At 38.7% G+C, this 16,234-nt stretch overlaps 2 protein-coding genes across 2 annotated transcripts in view; one reads left to right on the forward strand and one right to left on the reverse strand.

Annotated features, from left to right (window-relative positions):
- The first annotated feature begins 89 nt into the window (after positions 1 to 89).
- mrpl43 (mitochondrial ribosomal protein L43) lies at positions 90 to 5,495 on the forward strand. Its single transcript, XM_038296890.1, has 3 exons — positions 90 to 355; positions 914 to 1,020; positions 4,989 to 5,495. Exons 1-3 carry the CDS (start codon positions 225 to 227, stop codon positions 5,204 to 5,206), a joined length of 456 nt encoding a protein of 151 aa, XP_038152818.1. The 5' UTR covers positions 90 to 224; the 3' UTR covers positions 5,207 to 5,495.
- An 8,206-nt stretch (positions 5,496 to 13,701) lies between these two features.
- Positions 13,702 to 16,234, reverse strand: part of sema4gb (sema domain, immunoglobulin domain (Ig), transmembrane domain (TM) and short cytoplasmic domain, (semaphorin) 4Gb) — a 59,732-nt gene continuing 57,199 nt past the window's right edge. Inside the window, exon 15 of the mRNA XM_038296944.1 lies at positions 13,702 to 16,007. Coding sequence (XP_038152872.1) covers positions 15,040 to 16,007 — 968 coding nt within the window. The 3' untranslated portion in view covers positions 13,702 to 15,039. The remainder of the gene's footprint in view (positions 16,008 to 16,234) is intronic.

Raw genomic sequence — 16,234 nt, forward strand, 5'->3', positions numbered from 1 at the left:
ATGCCAAAGAAACCCTGCCACACACAACATGTTGACGGCCAAATCTAGGTAGACTATGAAAGTTCCGCGTATGTTTCACACCGGAGCAGAAAACTGACGGACCGTCGTGTGTGCGTAGCCAGGAGGTTGTCCTCTACGAGTTTTTCCGGACCACTGGTTTCATAAATTGCAATCTTTTGGCTTGCTGTGTCTTTTCGCTTTTAAATTAAGCCAAAGGTTGAAGGATGACATCCAGAGGGACGCCGAGCCGCTTCCTGAAGAGCGTTCTTCAGAACGGTGTGGGTCGGTATGTCTGTCAGCTCAAGCGGGTCTCCATCATTTTCTCTAAGAAAGCCCAGAGCTCACTGGGAGTCAGGTAATGTTTAAAAACATTCAAATATGGTGGTATCTAAAAAAAAAAAAAAAACTTTTCCCTTTTTTATTATTTACTTTTCTGTCTAAATCTGTTAGAGGGCGTCAGAAAAATGCACCATTATTTAAACTGGTTTCTTTTTTCTCCTACACTATTTCTCTCTGATCACTGCTGCACTTTGCATTAGTATTGTTTATCTACTGCAACTGCAGTAATATTACACTGTTATAAGCTGTATGCAATGAAATTTCATTTTGTATACAGTCTGTGCATAAAACTGACAATAAGGTTTGATTAAGTTCAAACAAGAGTAAATCCATTATTTAAAAAAGCCATAAGAAGAAGAGTGTTGGAGGCAACTTCCAAAAGATGATGTTCTGGTCAGATGAGACCAAAAGTTTTAGATCTAAAAACAAAAATGCTGTATGTGGAGAATGCTGTCTGTTCATAAAAGCTTTTATGGAAAGACTCTGGGTAGTTGGGACCATTCGTCTATTTAACATCTATAATTGCTGTTCTGTTTAATCCTTTTAGTTAGTTTTAAATCCTTATCTCTTGCAGGGACTTCATTGAAGAGGGAGTGGTGGATTATGCCAAGAAGAACCCTGGAACTGTGGTCTATGTGTCTCCCCAGGCTTGTAAAGTCCCTAAAATAGTTGCAGAGTACTGTAAGTACATTGCTAGCTGTATTTTAATTTTAGAATCAGGCTTGTGGATTTTAAAAATGCACCATATCACCAAAGATATTCGCTCACCTGCCTTGACTCACATAGGAGGTTCAGTCACATCCCTTCCTAATCCATCGGGGTTCAATGTGTCCATCATTTGGGAAAGCTGTCCACAAGGTTTAGTAGTGTTTATGGGAATTTTTGACCCCTCTTTCAGAAGCAAGGTCACACACTGATGTTAGACAAGAAGGCCTCGCTCTCAGTCTCCCCTCTTATTCATCCCAAAGGTGTTCTTTTGTGTTGAGGTCAGGACTGTGCAGGCCAGCCCAGTTCATCCACACCAAATTCTGCTATCCATGTCGTTATGGACATTTGGAACATGGGATTTTCCAAAATTTTTAATATGCTCAAGAACTCTGAGTTTTTTTCACTGGAACTGAAGGGCCAAATCCAGCTCCTGAAAAACAACCCACCCCACACCAGGGTCGACAAACTAAAATTTCCAATGCGATTTCAGTACCCAGGAATATTCAATACTTGAAACCATTTTAGATACCATGGGAATAAAAAAACGGCAAACAATTAAAGGCATAAAATCTTATTTATTAAAATTAAAGACGGACCGTTATCAATCTCAAAATGGCACATCGTTTCTTAGCCGAATCAGAGATTTAATTTTTTGAATAAGAGTTGGGTTTAAACACTCAAACACTTTTCAAATAACCTGGGGAAGAAGGACAGGAGACGGCAGAGATGTCCTCAGTTACAATCTCCTACCACTCTCTGAAGCTCCTCTGCTGTCTTCCTCGCTCTTTATTGTAAAAAGCGAGTCCCTAGTTACAGTAGATCATGGTGTAACTCTAAAGGAAAATGTGGGGATTAAGCTGCAGCACGATATAGTGATGCACATACCGTAATATTCGGACTATAAGCCGCGACTTTTTCCCCATTTTTCGACCTTGCGGCTTATATAACAATCCGGCTTATCTATGGACTTTTACAGCTAACGGCCACTAGCGTAATACGGTACCTAAATCTATGGATTTTACCATCCACCATGTTGACGTCACATTTGCTTCAACACACAAGTACGGTAGCCGCGCACGCGGGAATAAGGACGTCCTCCGGAAGCAGACTTCTACTGCGAGTGGTACGAGACAGAACGACAGCGAGAAAGACGGACATTGCGAGCGCAAGACAGTTTGGGTGCAAACATAAAAAACCTGCGGCTTATAGTCCGGTGCGGCTTGTATATGTACAAATCATGCAATTTAGCTTCTGCGGCTTATATTCAGGTGTGGCTTATAGTCAGAAAATTACGGTACATTTCTTCATGCAGACAGGAACCTTGAGTTATACACATGAAAAATACTCAGTTCCTGGCACCAGCAAATACTTACTTTGCTCCAACTATAAGTGTACAAATAAATGTAAAAGGAATAACCCAAATTAGGGTTGCACGATATTGGGATTTTGGCCGATATCCGATATGCCGATATTTTAAAACTCATGTAGCCGATAACCGATATCGATACCGATGTTAAAGCTGGACAAAAATAAGTAGTCATTGAAAATAGCAGTTTTGTTATCCATTTCTGACACCTTGAAAAATAATATACTCAAATATATTTTCATATGCTGATATCAAATTGATTTTTAAAAACGCGGTATTGATCTATTTTACTTTCAAAATCTCGTGAAATTTCATCATTCTGTTACAAACTCTCGTGATATTTTGCAAATTCTTGTGAGATTTTGTTAGTAAAATAGATCGATACCGCGTCAATATATCAACATATAAAAATATCGCAACATTTCGTGAATTTTCGGGGGATTTCGTAGCATAACGATGACATATAGCAATATTTCATTAGTAAAAGAGATTGATATGGTGTTTTTAAATGGCAATATATCAGCATATGAAGATATTGGGATATTTTAATGTATCAATATTTTTTCCCTCGTCTTTAGAAGTTTTTAAGTCTGTAAAAAATATGTTTTTGAAGAAGAAGTAGTATTTTTTTTTTTTTTTTTTAGACTGATCAAATATCGGGTTAAATATCGGTGGGGTGGCCGATGTCCGATATTCAGTTTTAAGGCCGATACAGGCCGATACCGATAGGGGGCCGATTATATCATGCATCCATAACCCAAATAAAACATAATCAATTATTTAATTTAAGGTATTATTTTTTAATGAGCAAAAAATCTAGAAATAAAAAGCAGGGATATGCAAACAACACATATTTAGTATTGATACTATGCCAAATTAGGATTGTATTCAGATACAGCCTTTGACTACCAATACTTTTCAGAATATTGATACTTTTGACAACCCTACGCCATAATCCCCCTCCACCAAACTGTACACCTGGCACAGTGCTGTCAGATGAGTACTGTTCTCCATCAGATTTCCGGATGGAGAGGTGTGATTCGTCACCCCAGAGAAGACGTGCACTGCTCTGGAGTCCAGTGGCGGCGTGCTTTACACCACTGCATGCGGCATTTTGCATTGATGATGCATCAGTTTGATGCAGCTGCTCCCATTCATGAAGCTCTCTGTTCTTGAGCTAATCATGAAGGCCACATGAAGTTTTTGAGGTGTGTAGTGGCAGATTCTGGAGAAGGTGGGTGACTTCTGTGCACTATGAGCTTCAGCAACCTCTGACCCCACTCCACTCGGCCAGTTTACATGGCCTAACACTTCATGACTGAGTTGCTGTTGTTCCCAAACACTTCCATTTTCTGATGATACAGCTGGCAGTTAACTGGGGAATAATCAGGAAGGAGGAAATTTCACGATTAGGTTAGTGCTCAGGTGGCATCCGTTCACCGAGTTCCTGAGAGCAAGGGATTCTTTCTAAAATGTGATTGGAGCGCCTGATTCCATTCATTTGGATGGGTGAGCAAATACTTTCAGCACTATAGTGTAAGTCTACTAGGGCTGAAACATTCAGATTAATCGTGATTATTTTCAATAATCATCAACTAATTCGGTAATCGTTTAATCGTTAACTGGAGTATAGAGACCGTAAAACGTGCCTTTAGCTGACGAGAAACCCGTTAAGAGCAGTGATTATATCAATATTATAAAAAATTATTTAAACATTTTGCATTTAAAATGGGGAAAAAATGTCTGTCAATATGCTCTATCCATTACTCTACAAGTGGAACATTTTTAGTTTCACCTGGTTTAATTTCCTTTAAAGTCGTCTTTAAGGAACCTTTGTCTATGCGATTACTAATTGATTAATCGGAAAAAAAATTGGCCGGATTAATCGATTTGCAAAATAGTTGTTAGTTGCAACTGCTCGTTTATTAATTATCTTAAAATGAACACTACACAGTGCATTATTTGGCGCTTATCACTTGTAAAGTTAGCCTCTATGACAAACTTTGATAGATTCATACAAATAAGCTGTAAATGCAACATCTGGTTCTTACCATGCACTTCTGATTGAGTTTACGTCCTCTAATAGTGGGGTTGAAGGTCATATTGTAGAGTTGCTTAAACTGTTAGATCTCCATAAGAAAAGGTGCCTTTTTATATTGCCTCCTAAATATGTAAGTGAGAGTTAAATCTAAATTTATGTAACTTAAATTTGGCAAATTCAGTTACATAAATGATCAATGCAGAAACAAATCTAATAAAGAAATAAGTTCAGCAGTAGTCAAAAAGAAAAATGCAAAATATTCTTGATTGCTTCATAAATATATTTAAAAAACATACATGTTGTTTTATCCTGGAAGATTAATGCATGGATTTAAAGAAATAACTGGAAAATGACTTTCTGAGCATGGTAATGTAATGCTCTTAATGTACTGTAGGGGGCAGTGTGATGTCACTCAACTCTCTGAAGCTAAACTAATTTTTATATAGACTATTTCACAGCTACATGCTTCTGTTGATCTCATTCAGTCTTTTAACCAATTACGCATATTTTTCTCTCTGTTTTCCCACCTTGCAGTAAATGGTAACACGAAGGAGGAGCTGGTGGACAACAAAACGTCGCAGCAGATTCTGGAGGCCCTCACCAAGCTGACCAACCAGTCTGGCCTGGACATTATCCGTATCCGCAAGCCGTTTCACACAGACAGTCCCAGCATCCAGGGCCAGTGGCACCCGTTCACAAACCGCCCCCCCTCTGTCGGCCTCATCAGACCACAGAACCAACATGCAGAATAAAGACTTATTACTGAAACAGCTGGATCTTTTCAGAAAGGTTATTTCCCAAGGTTCCTGCAGACAAACCCCCACTTCTGATGAGTGATCTTATCATGTCCAGCTTCCTGTTATCTGGTAGCGATGAAGCTGCATGCTGAAGCATCCATGCAGGATTCAGGGAGACTTTGAGAGCTGCCATGCTGAGCAGCAGTTCAATGTTTATGCTTTTTTAGGTATCTTATCATCTGAAACATTTATATACTCAATGCATTGTGTAAAAATAATAAACAAAAAGCTAAATTAAATTACATATAGGTGTTTATTTAATTTTTATTTTAAACACAAAAATGTGTTTTATATCATAGATCTGCACAAAGTGAAGCATCAGTGGAGGATTTTGATGGTTTTAAACATTCTTAAAGAGTTTCAAGCTGTTTACACATTAACCAAACAATAAAACATTATATTTGGGGGACTTACTAGTTAAGTGAGTTGTGAATTTATATATTTTTTATATGCTTTATTTTAGGGCATTGCTGTAAAATGTGCTTTAAATGTTTTTTTTTTTTCAAAACGTTATGCTTTTGCTCCACCTTCACAGGTCTGCTCTATTTTCTCTTTGTCACATGAAATCCCTGTAGAATAAAGTCTAGCTGTAAGTTTTTAAATGCCACCGTGGGCAGCTCACTCTGACGGCATACGGAACGACCCTGCAGCCTAACAGGATGTGAAGGTGTCCTCTTTGCACGTGCTTAAATGCCCCAAAGCCTGGAGGAAAATGACAGATGGTTGCATGATGGCTGCAGGGACAACAGCTTTGCGTCGTCAGATTGAGCTGTCCTCTGTAAAATGACCTCTAACAGGAACCAGATTCTCACTGCACAAGCATGAGTTTTATGGGGAGTTTTTCAAACTTAACGAGGCATATATACAGGCTACAATGACCGATCCAGTTCTCTCTGCTAATCCGAACCCCCCAATTCATCATTTCTGACAGTAAACGCCATCAGTGACCTCAGAGATGTATGCAGACAGCTACAATTTGAAGCTGATAACTGCAAGAGGAATACTAATAAGCAAATATTTCTAGATGGAGGAGAGTTATAGAACCATTAAAGCTTTAGTTTAATTTTTCAATATGTTACAAATGTTTTAATGTTTTTTTGTGTTGCTTCAAAGCAACCAATCTTTTCTAAATAGTTTAATAACTTATATCCTCTTATATCCTCTAACTCTTATATCCTCTAGATTATCACTGAATGTGACCTCAGCCTCTCTTTCTTCATCAGCTGTGATCTTGGTTTCCCAATCAAATGCAACATTTGCTGTCAACCTAAAATGAGACTTTTGTTCTTGGAGCTAAAGTTTTTTTTTTCTCGCTCAGAAATGAAACAACCCAAAGAAGGTGAAGCTTTAGGCTACAGCTTGGCCAAATCCAAGTATACACTGGAAAAGATTGAAATCTGAATAAGTACATTTTTCTTAAAATTAGGGCATTTTTTCCTTAAAATGAGGTAAGCGCTAGCCTCGTGAGACCATCCTGATCTCGCGAACTTTCAAGGTTTCACTCGCAGATCAGTCTGGAGACTCTCCGTTAAAGAAAATTTGGAGCCGTTCACCAAACGAACGTCCAATCAGCGTTGGCTTTGAGGCGGGTTGAGGTGTGACGCAACGGGAAGCGCGACAGTTCAGTCTAAAGAACATGGCGGCTTCAGCCGATGAAACTAGCGTTAGCGTGGCTATCCAGCAAGTTTTATCGGAATTACAGAGTATTTCTTCACTGAAAGAAGAGCAAAACACTGCTCTGGAGGCTTTTCTCAGAGGAAAAGATGTTTTTGCTCTTCTCCAGACTGCTTTCGGCAAGAGTAGCCTGGCTTGTGGTTGTGTTTTCGTTGTCGCTCTATTTAGTACGTCATATGCTTCGTTGATCTGATTGGTTTATTTGGCCCGTCTATCACCAACATAGGCCAATCAGCTAACCAGTATTTTCGCCCCTTCCCAAAATTACTTCAACGGAAGGTTTCAAGATGGATATGCGGAGCAAATCCATTTGGCGGAGTCAGGTTAGGTAAGAGACCCTTTGCCAATAGAATTAGACTGTTTACATTTATAATAATAATAATTATTTAAAGTGCATATTATCTAATTATCTCATTTTAAGAGTAAAAAAATACACATTTGATTGGCAAAACATCTTATTTACCTACTTGAATTAAGGGTAAATACACTTAATCTAAGACATTTTTACTTATTTCTGGATCGTTTTTGCAGTGTAGTATATATATTCTCAAACTCCTCAGCTGTGCTTTGCATTCCTGAGACTGTCAAGGTGCAATTACAGCTGTAACCTGTGCACCTTTATCTTCAAGTTATCCTTCCACTTAACTTTCCAAACAGCCAGCTTTTTGAGCAATGACCTTTTGTGATTTAACCTTGCAGCAGAGGGCATGAGTACCATTTGTTGGACAAGCTGTTCAACCATGCTTAGTAACATACATATATATATATATATTTTTTTTTTTCGTTTACTGTTTCGCAAAAAAAAGTACACTTTTCTTAAATGCTTTTTACATGTTTTTACATGTTCACTAGGGGTGCCTCTAGGCCCTGAGGACTGTGAATGTAGAGTAGAGAACTTTACCAACTGGAGTCGAACATTGGAGCTGGAGGCAGATCTACTTCCTCCCTCAGACCTGTAGTTTATGTGATCATGAGCACGTAGAACTCGAATCCCACTAGATGATTCAGAAAAGAAGAGGCCCTGCTAATGCTTCCAGCTGTTTTGGAACAAAAAAGGCTTGGAAATTGAAGAGGTGAAAATTACTTTTTGATTCATTTTCACCTCGTTCCCTTTAATTCGACTGTGGCACCAATTAAAGACATCACATCCGCTGCTCGCCCCGAGGCGAGCTGGCACAGCTTGACCCATGCAAGGACATTAAAGGCTCTAAATAAAGTTGCTGTTGCTAAGCTACTGCTCTGAGAAATGGTAATCTTACTCCCCCCCACCCCTCTCCTTCACTGTGCTTATGTTTTACCTCTGCCCTGACAAATTCATGTAGAAATGTAAATGACTGTGGGATTTATTTCCCAACGGAAGACGCCGACCTCTCCTCTTGCCACGAGCTGAAAACAAACAAGCCGTCTTGAGAGCAGCAATCGGTTTGAACACGTCTTACATGTTATTTCATGATTTCTCCCTTCAGGCTGATGACACACATTTCCTGTTTCTTTCTTTTTCCAAGCTGAAGTTTTTTATTATTATTATTATTCTCAGAAATGTCAGAGGAAGTTTAATGAACTGAAATAAAACAGATATGAGCCTTAATAAATAAATAAAATGCTCCCAATGCCTTTGGGTTATCCTATTATTTTTACTATAACAGCCGATATAAATTTATTTTGAAGGCAACTACAGACCTATATCAAAGAGGAGGAAAATGGATGAAGAGGGTCACAGTTGATGTATTTTATATAATTTTTAAAAGATTGTATATATTAATAAACAGCAAAGGATAAAAACAAAATTTGTTTGGACAATAAATAAGGGAATGTAGTACTTAAACATAAAGCAGAGATAAATTACACATATTGAAGCCAAAAATACACATCTTGTTGTAGTTCTTTGTGCAGCGTGCATATTTCCGTAACTGGATGTTCTCAGGAGATTCAATTAGCAAAAAAAAAAAAAGGGTATTTCTTTGTCATTTCAAATTACTACATATAACATAAAATATTAATACTAATAAAAACTTTTTTGTATTTCAGATTCATATTGCATTTCATACAGAATATCCGTCTACCAAAATATGCATGAATTGTACAGTATTGGCTTCTTTACTCAAACTTGTACTTGACAAACTGAGGAAGCAGAGGCTTAGTATTCAGACTGAACATGCATAAGTTACTTTTTATCTAACACAAGAGAAAGCATTGTCATTTATTCATTTTACAGGTGCTACAAAATACAACCCTCTATACATTTACAGCTTTGATTTAAATAAAACTGAAGCCTATAAATATATGGCATTAATATAAGTATAAAAATATCCTTAACTATGTGCTAAGCCGTGACATAAAAATCCTGACTTTATTCCAATGTCTGCAAAAACACAAACGTGAGCAGTGTCTTAAATCTGTCACAAATTATTCAGCAACCATTTACTGTATGAACTCAACAGACTCCTTTAGAGAGAAATGTGAATGGAGGGACTAATGGATCAAACTAATGGATTAAACTTTAATGTAGAGGTAATGGGATGAGGAATCTGTGGAGGCAGCAGAGACCAAATTAGAGAACACACAAAACCGGTGCAGGAAAAGGGTGAATTGATAGAAAAGGAGGATTAGAAGCAGGAAATCTGCTTTGGTGGATGTGTTTTTTCTGCAGAACCAAAAGAACCTAAGCTTCAGAAAAAAAATAAAAATTGCAGCTTAATGTTTAGGCCTTTTTAAAGTTGATCAGTTATTTTTAAATATGGTGCATTCAATTCACCCTGGTAATGAGATGTCACAGTTAATTTTAGCACGTTGTAGGTGTTAGGCGGTAAACCTACAATAATTGCTAAATGTTTTGGTGCTAAGTATTATTAGCAGTTCCAACTGATGCAACAATTCAAATACTTTAGGAAGAGGTTCACAAATAAAGGCTGTACTCTTGTGCAGGGGCTCAGGGTTTAATATAATACAACTGCAGAGGGAAATAAAATGTTTTTAAATCTAATTCCTACTAGTTTAGCATGTGCAGCAGCGATTAGTGTCTTTATCAACCTGTAGAGATTGCACAACTGTAAGATCCTTTCTCTTTTTGAACCACAGAATTCAGCTTACAGGTTTTCTGACTTTCAACTGGGAGGAACAAAACAAGGACATTTCCACACCCAGTGAGGCAACGTTCATGGTAACATTTATGTTGGACAACATTTCAGTAACAAGTTTTTGAGCAAGAGGCCTTTCCGATGCTGCATTTACGAAAGAGCGTTGAAGCTACTGAAAAAAAATAAATAAAAATTTTAAAAAAGGCAGAATTTCAAAAGAAAAATCTGAGATTTCAGTCATAATTCTGAGATTAAAGTCAGAATTCTGACATTTTTTTTTTTCAAAAAAAAAAAATAATAAGTTTGCATTTCTGTTTTCTCAAGTGGCCATAATCTTCTTCTGTTTGCATTAGATTATATTTGGAGTTTAAGGAATTTTGGAGTTTAATTTGGAGTTTACAGTATAATTGAAACTCTTATTTTGAAGGTAGGAGTTGATCTGAATTCAGGGTTTGGGTGCACATGAGAGAGAAAAATATGTTGTTGTCCTCTTATATCATCAACAGGAGTGAAACCTCCTTCATAGTTCTGTGATTTGTGGCAAATCAAACATGAACACCAAGACCGAAAACATCTGACCATCAGACAATGTGGTAAAAACAATCAAAGGATAAATTAAACTGTGTAAAAAAATAACAAAATGGAGAGGGGAAAAAATCTAATAATTTTTTAAAAATCATCTATATATATTTTTTTAAATTTCAAACGAAATGTCAAAAGATGTCAAAAGATTTATATCCACTCTAAACATATCTAGGACCATCTCACTCTCAATGGTTAAAGTTTCATTGCTGCATCAGCCTGGCAGAGATTGCAGAAAGTAAAACACAGAAAACCTAACTGTTCCTGCCCTTTCTTTCTGGAGGTTAGCCAAGGTATGCTGCTCTGACTTATGTCCCGATAGCCACCAGAGGGGCCAAGAGCTGATTCAACACTTTGCAGAGAAGACAGATTTTTATTAGCAAATGGTTGGGACACGTTTACAAACTGCTCACAGATTCAAGCTCTATTTGATCACAGGGATGCTCACCTTGCCATTGAAATACAGGGAGCTTTGCAGTTTTTGGTTGCTTCTGGCATCACACAGCACGCCCGGTCAGAGATCTGCTACCTGCAGCTTTTTTTTTTTTTTTTTTTTACTGGAGAGGACAAACCTAACTAACTTCTGGATCTGTACTGGTTTTATAAGAGAAAAAAATTTAGTTATTACAATTAGAGAATAGATAAAAGAAAAGATTCTCCTTGTGTTAACATATAACTGCACCTGCTTCTGTGTCTATATGCTTTTTGCAACTATATATGCTGATATGTAAAGGAGGATAGACGAGAAGACAAACACGCAGGTAGACTGAAAGGAGCTACGCTGCTAAAGAAACCCATTTGCCACATTTTTATGTTTTCTTCAGCTTGTGCTTTTTAAGAGCCGGTAAGATTGACTTTAGATGAATCAGTAAATCCAGCCAAAGGCTGACTGCTCCTTTAAACACAGGGTGCATTTTCTTTCATGCTGTTTTTTCATCTCTTCCCACATACAGGTGCTGGTCATAAAATTAGAATATCATGAAAAAGTAGATTGATTTCAGTAATTCCATTTAAAAAGTGAAACTTGTATATTATATTCATACATTACATACAAACTCATATATTTCAGATGTTTATTTTGTTTAATTTTGATGATTACAAATGACAACAAATGAAAATCTCAAATTCATCATATCAGAAAATTAGAATATTGTGAAAAGGTTCAAAATTGATGGCCCCTGGTGCCACACTCTAATCAGCTAATTAACTCAAACCACCTGCAAAAGCCTTTAAATGGTCTTTCAGTCTAGTTCTATAGGCTACACAATCATGGGGAAGACTGCTGACTTGACAGTTGTCCAAAAGACGACCATCGACACCTTGCACAAGGAGGGCAAGACACAAAAGGTCATCGCTAAAGAGGCTGGCTGTTCACAGAGCTCAGTGTCCAAGCACATTAATAGAGAGGCGAAGGGAAGGAAAAGATGTGGTCGAAAAAAGTGTACAAGCAAGAGAGATAACCGCACCCTGGAGAGGATTGTGAAACAAAACCCATTCAAAAATGTGGGGGAGATTCACAAAGAGTGGACTGCAGCTGGAGTGAGTGCTTCAAGAACCACCACACACAGACGTATGAAAGACATGGGTTTCTGCTGTCGCATTCCTTGTGTCAAGCCACTCTTGAACCACAGACAGCGTCAGAAGCGTCTTGCCTGGGCTAAAGAGAAACAGGACTGGACTGCTGGTGAGTGGTCCAAAGTCATGTTCTCTGATGAAAGTAAATTTTGCATTTCCTTTGGAAATCAAGGTCCCAGAGTCTGGAGGAAAAGAAGAGAGGCACTTCATCCACGTTGCTTGAAGTCCAGTGTAAAGTTTCCACAGTCAGTGATGGTTTGGGGTGCCATGTCATCTGCTGGTGTTGGTCCATTGTGTTTTCTGAGGTCCAGGGTCAACGCAGCCACATACCAGGAAGTTTTAGAGCACTTCATGCTTCCTGCAGCTGACCAACTTTTTGGAGATGCAGATTTCATTTTCCAACAGGACTTGGCACCTGCACACAGTGCCAAAGCTACCAGTACCTGGTTGAAGGACCATGGTATCCCTGTTCTTAATTGGCCAGCAAACTCTCCTGACCTTAACCCCATAGAAAATCTATGGGGTATTGTGAAGAAGAAGATGCAATACACCAGACCCAACAATTCAGAAGAGCTAAAAGCCACTATTAGAGCAACCTGGGCTATCATAACACCTGAGCAGTGCCACAGACTGATCGACTCCATGCCACGCCGCATTGCTGCAGTAATACAGGCCAAAGGAGGCCCAACTAAATACTGAGTGCTGTACATGCTCATACTTTTCATGTTCATACTTTTCAGTTGGCCAACATTTCTATAAATCCTTTGTTTTTATTGGTCTTCAGTAATATTCAAATTTTCTGATATGATGAATTTGAGATTTTATTTTGTTGTCATTTGTAATCATCAAAATTAAACAAAATAAACATCTGAAATATATGAGTTTGTATGTAATGTATGAATATAATATACAAGTTTCACTTTTTAAATGGAATTACTGAAATCAATCTACTTTTTCATGATATTCTAATTTTATGACCAGCACCTGTAAATGGTAAAAAAAAAAAAAAAACAGAAACAAATAAGCCAGTCGCATTTCTTTTTTTCAACGGATTTTGAGTTTGTAAATTAAAGCAATTGTTGCTACAATATTTACACAAGAGAAACAACATAATTTATGTTTTAAATCAAGACACTGAAGGATATGTCATTAGAGGATTCCTCAAATGATACTCCAACCAAAATTCATCATCCATTAAGGTTGTGTTTGGCATTTATGCACAAGAGGTTTCATTCTACAAAGTTTTCTTTCTTCCTCTGTCCTTTAGTCAAAGAAAACAGAGATCCAACACTTTCTGACAAAAGCAGTAAAATCAGAATGAATCAATGTTTGCTGCAGAAAACCATCTTTGAAATAATCACTTGAATTAAAACTACCAACAGTGACAGAGCTTGAAATTAATGTTTTATTGATTATATATATCCATATATTATTTTAAGAAGTTTAAATGTGATCTGTGAGAGGAGGGCATGCACAAAAGAGAGTCTGGGGAAAAAAAGTGAAAATTGAAATCTAATGAGTGCATTTTTTTATTGAATTAAGGAGGTAAGTGAGACACTTTTCATTAGGAACAAAAAAATGTACATTTAAAATAAGAAAAACGTAATTGCATTGTCTTATTTCAAGCGCATATTTTTTAATTATGCACTTATTATTTTATAACCCTAACCCATAAATATAATTGCATTTAATTGTTTTTTTCCGTGGAGGAAAATTTCTTCAGTCTTTAACATCTTTTTAGAATAAAGCGGCATTAGGGTGGTGTATTTCGTCCCATTTACTTGAACGCTTCTTTTTCTAATCTATTTCTCCTGCATTAAAAGTTGACTGAAGCCTTTTCGGTCCAGCATATTGTTGACAGCATCATAATGTTTCGATGCTTTTACTCAGCTGGGGAAGTTGATGGAAAAGTGGACTAAAGCTGTAAGAGTGTGAAAAACTCTTGAGTTTGGGGCAAAGGTTCATCTTCCAGAAAGAAAACAACCGTAAACATGAATCCAGAGCTACGATAGGATGATGTGAATTAAAGCAGATAAAATGTTAGAACATAAATATTTGAGGATGTGCAGCAAAATATGAAGCTTTATGTTTAAAGACACCCTTCATCCAAACTAATTGGGCTTGAGCTGTTTATTAGTCACACCTAATAAACCTGTATTGCTTTCCTTCCACTTCACAGTAACACACTTTGGTCCATATTGTGGCGTTTCAACCTATTGTTTTGGTCTTTAACAAAAATCCTTGTGGGATACAGTAGTTTGTGCTTGTACTGTAACAGATACGCTTCATGACTTCTCAAAGGGGTAAAAATCAACAAAATAAACCATCTTAAAACTGCTGCTTCTTGTCTAAAGCCTTACTTCCCACCATCCAGAGGGACAAGTCTACAGAGAGATCTGGGAAAGAAAAGAAAAGGTCTAGAACTTATGAATGCTACAGGTAAGAGATAATTTTCCTTAAGATGTATATAGGGTAGAGTATCACTTTGATTTACACATAGAATAAATATTACATGATGTTTCAGTCTCCCAGGAACCTCAATCATAAAAAACGTCCAGTGATTCTCTGCAACATGCCTCTCGTTGTTACTTAACATCCAGTTTAATGAGGTGACATCACCCCGTTTCGTTATTTTAGTGCAAATTCTTCACAGCAGCTGAACTTCTTCCAGTCCCTTTGCTGAATTTGGTCCATCCGTTAGTGAACTCGTGAGGAACTCAGTGCTCTCCAGACACAGCAGTTTCCTTTTTTTTTTTTTTTTATCAAGCTGCAGCTAGAACTGCAGCCTGAATAATAAAGACAAAGCTTCAGCTTTTTTCCACAACAGCGCATCGCTATTCAGTAATAAATAACTTGGGTTCCTGTATTGACTGGGGGATCCTAGATGGAGCTCTCATCAGGGTGCATGTCGAGCTGTGTGTGTTTCCTCTTCTCCAGGATCCGATTGAGCTCCTCCGTGAATGAGTGGTACAGCGGCGACATGCCTTCTGGGTCGGCCTGCCTCAACAGCACGTAGCTATTCCCGTTCATCTTCCTCAGCACGCTGGGCAGCGTGGCCGACAGCCCGTTGGCATAGTCCATGTTCGGAAGTGGAGGAGGATTAGGAAGAGGAGGAGCTGGTGGCGGCGTTTTGGCCGGAGAGATCTGGTCCTCGTCAGGAATAATCTGGAGGAAACTGTCGTTAAAGTCTCCGAAGGTAGGCACTGAGATGGAGCGCCGACCCTGGCGACCGTTGCAGTGGCTGGTGATGGTTTTCAGCTCTAGATTGGAGCTCCTCTTTCTATCAGAGGCCCCAAGAACATGAAGGTTTTGATGGGAGAACTTGCGACTCTGGTTCGTCCGTCTGGTGCAGAAGCTTACATAGAGCAGCACCACAGTCAGCACTAAGCAAAGCCCTCCAAGAACTGCCACCAGTGATATGTAGATGGCCTCCATGTGCCTGAAGGTCTGGAAATTGGGTCCTGGAGGCAGGGGAGCTGGCGGCGAGGGTAGAGGCTGCTCAGTGGGGCCGATGGTGGAGAAAACCACCGGCCTGGAGGCAGTTGTGGGTTCGGTAGTGACTGTGGGCTCCCTCGGCAAATATGGATCGGTGTGAATCTTCACTGTGTAGAGATAAACCAGCACTGAGACACCGTTCTCCACTGCAAAGCAGCGATACGAGCCTCCCTGCTGGGTGCGAGCTCCAATTATGAGGAGCCCATCTGTGCCAACACGGTAGCCTGAATTCAGTCCGTATCCCTGGAGCTCCTTGCCGTTTAGCGTCCAGCGTGGCGTCGCCAAGTTAGAGCGCAGTTCACACTGGAGCAACACATCATCCCCCAACATCACAGCCCGTCTGCGATGGATCACTGCATAACAGGAAGGGACATGAACGGATAAAGAATGTGACGGAGACAGAAATCGAACAAGATGTCAGGTCACAGAGGTTACACTTTTAAAAGTACAGTCGAGCCGCAGCATCACTTTCTATCACATCTCACATCCTTCTTTAAATATAGAGAGCCCCGCAGTGCAGCAGCAGGACCGCCTGACCTCCAGCAAGAGAGGAGCTGATTAAAATGTGTACACTGGGACC

The sequence above is a fragment of the Cyprinodon tularosa genome, unplaced genomic scaffold (genome assembly GCF_016077235.1).
Source record: "Cyprinodon tularosa strain WSP-4 unplaced genomic scaffold, ASM1607723v1 ctg38, whole genome shotgun sequence".
NCBI lineage: Eukaryota > Metazoa > Chordata > Actinopteri > Cyprinodontiformes > Cyprinodontidae > Cyprinodon > Cyprinodon tularosa.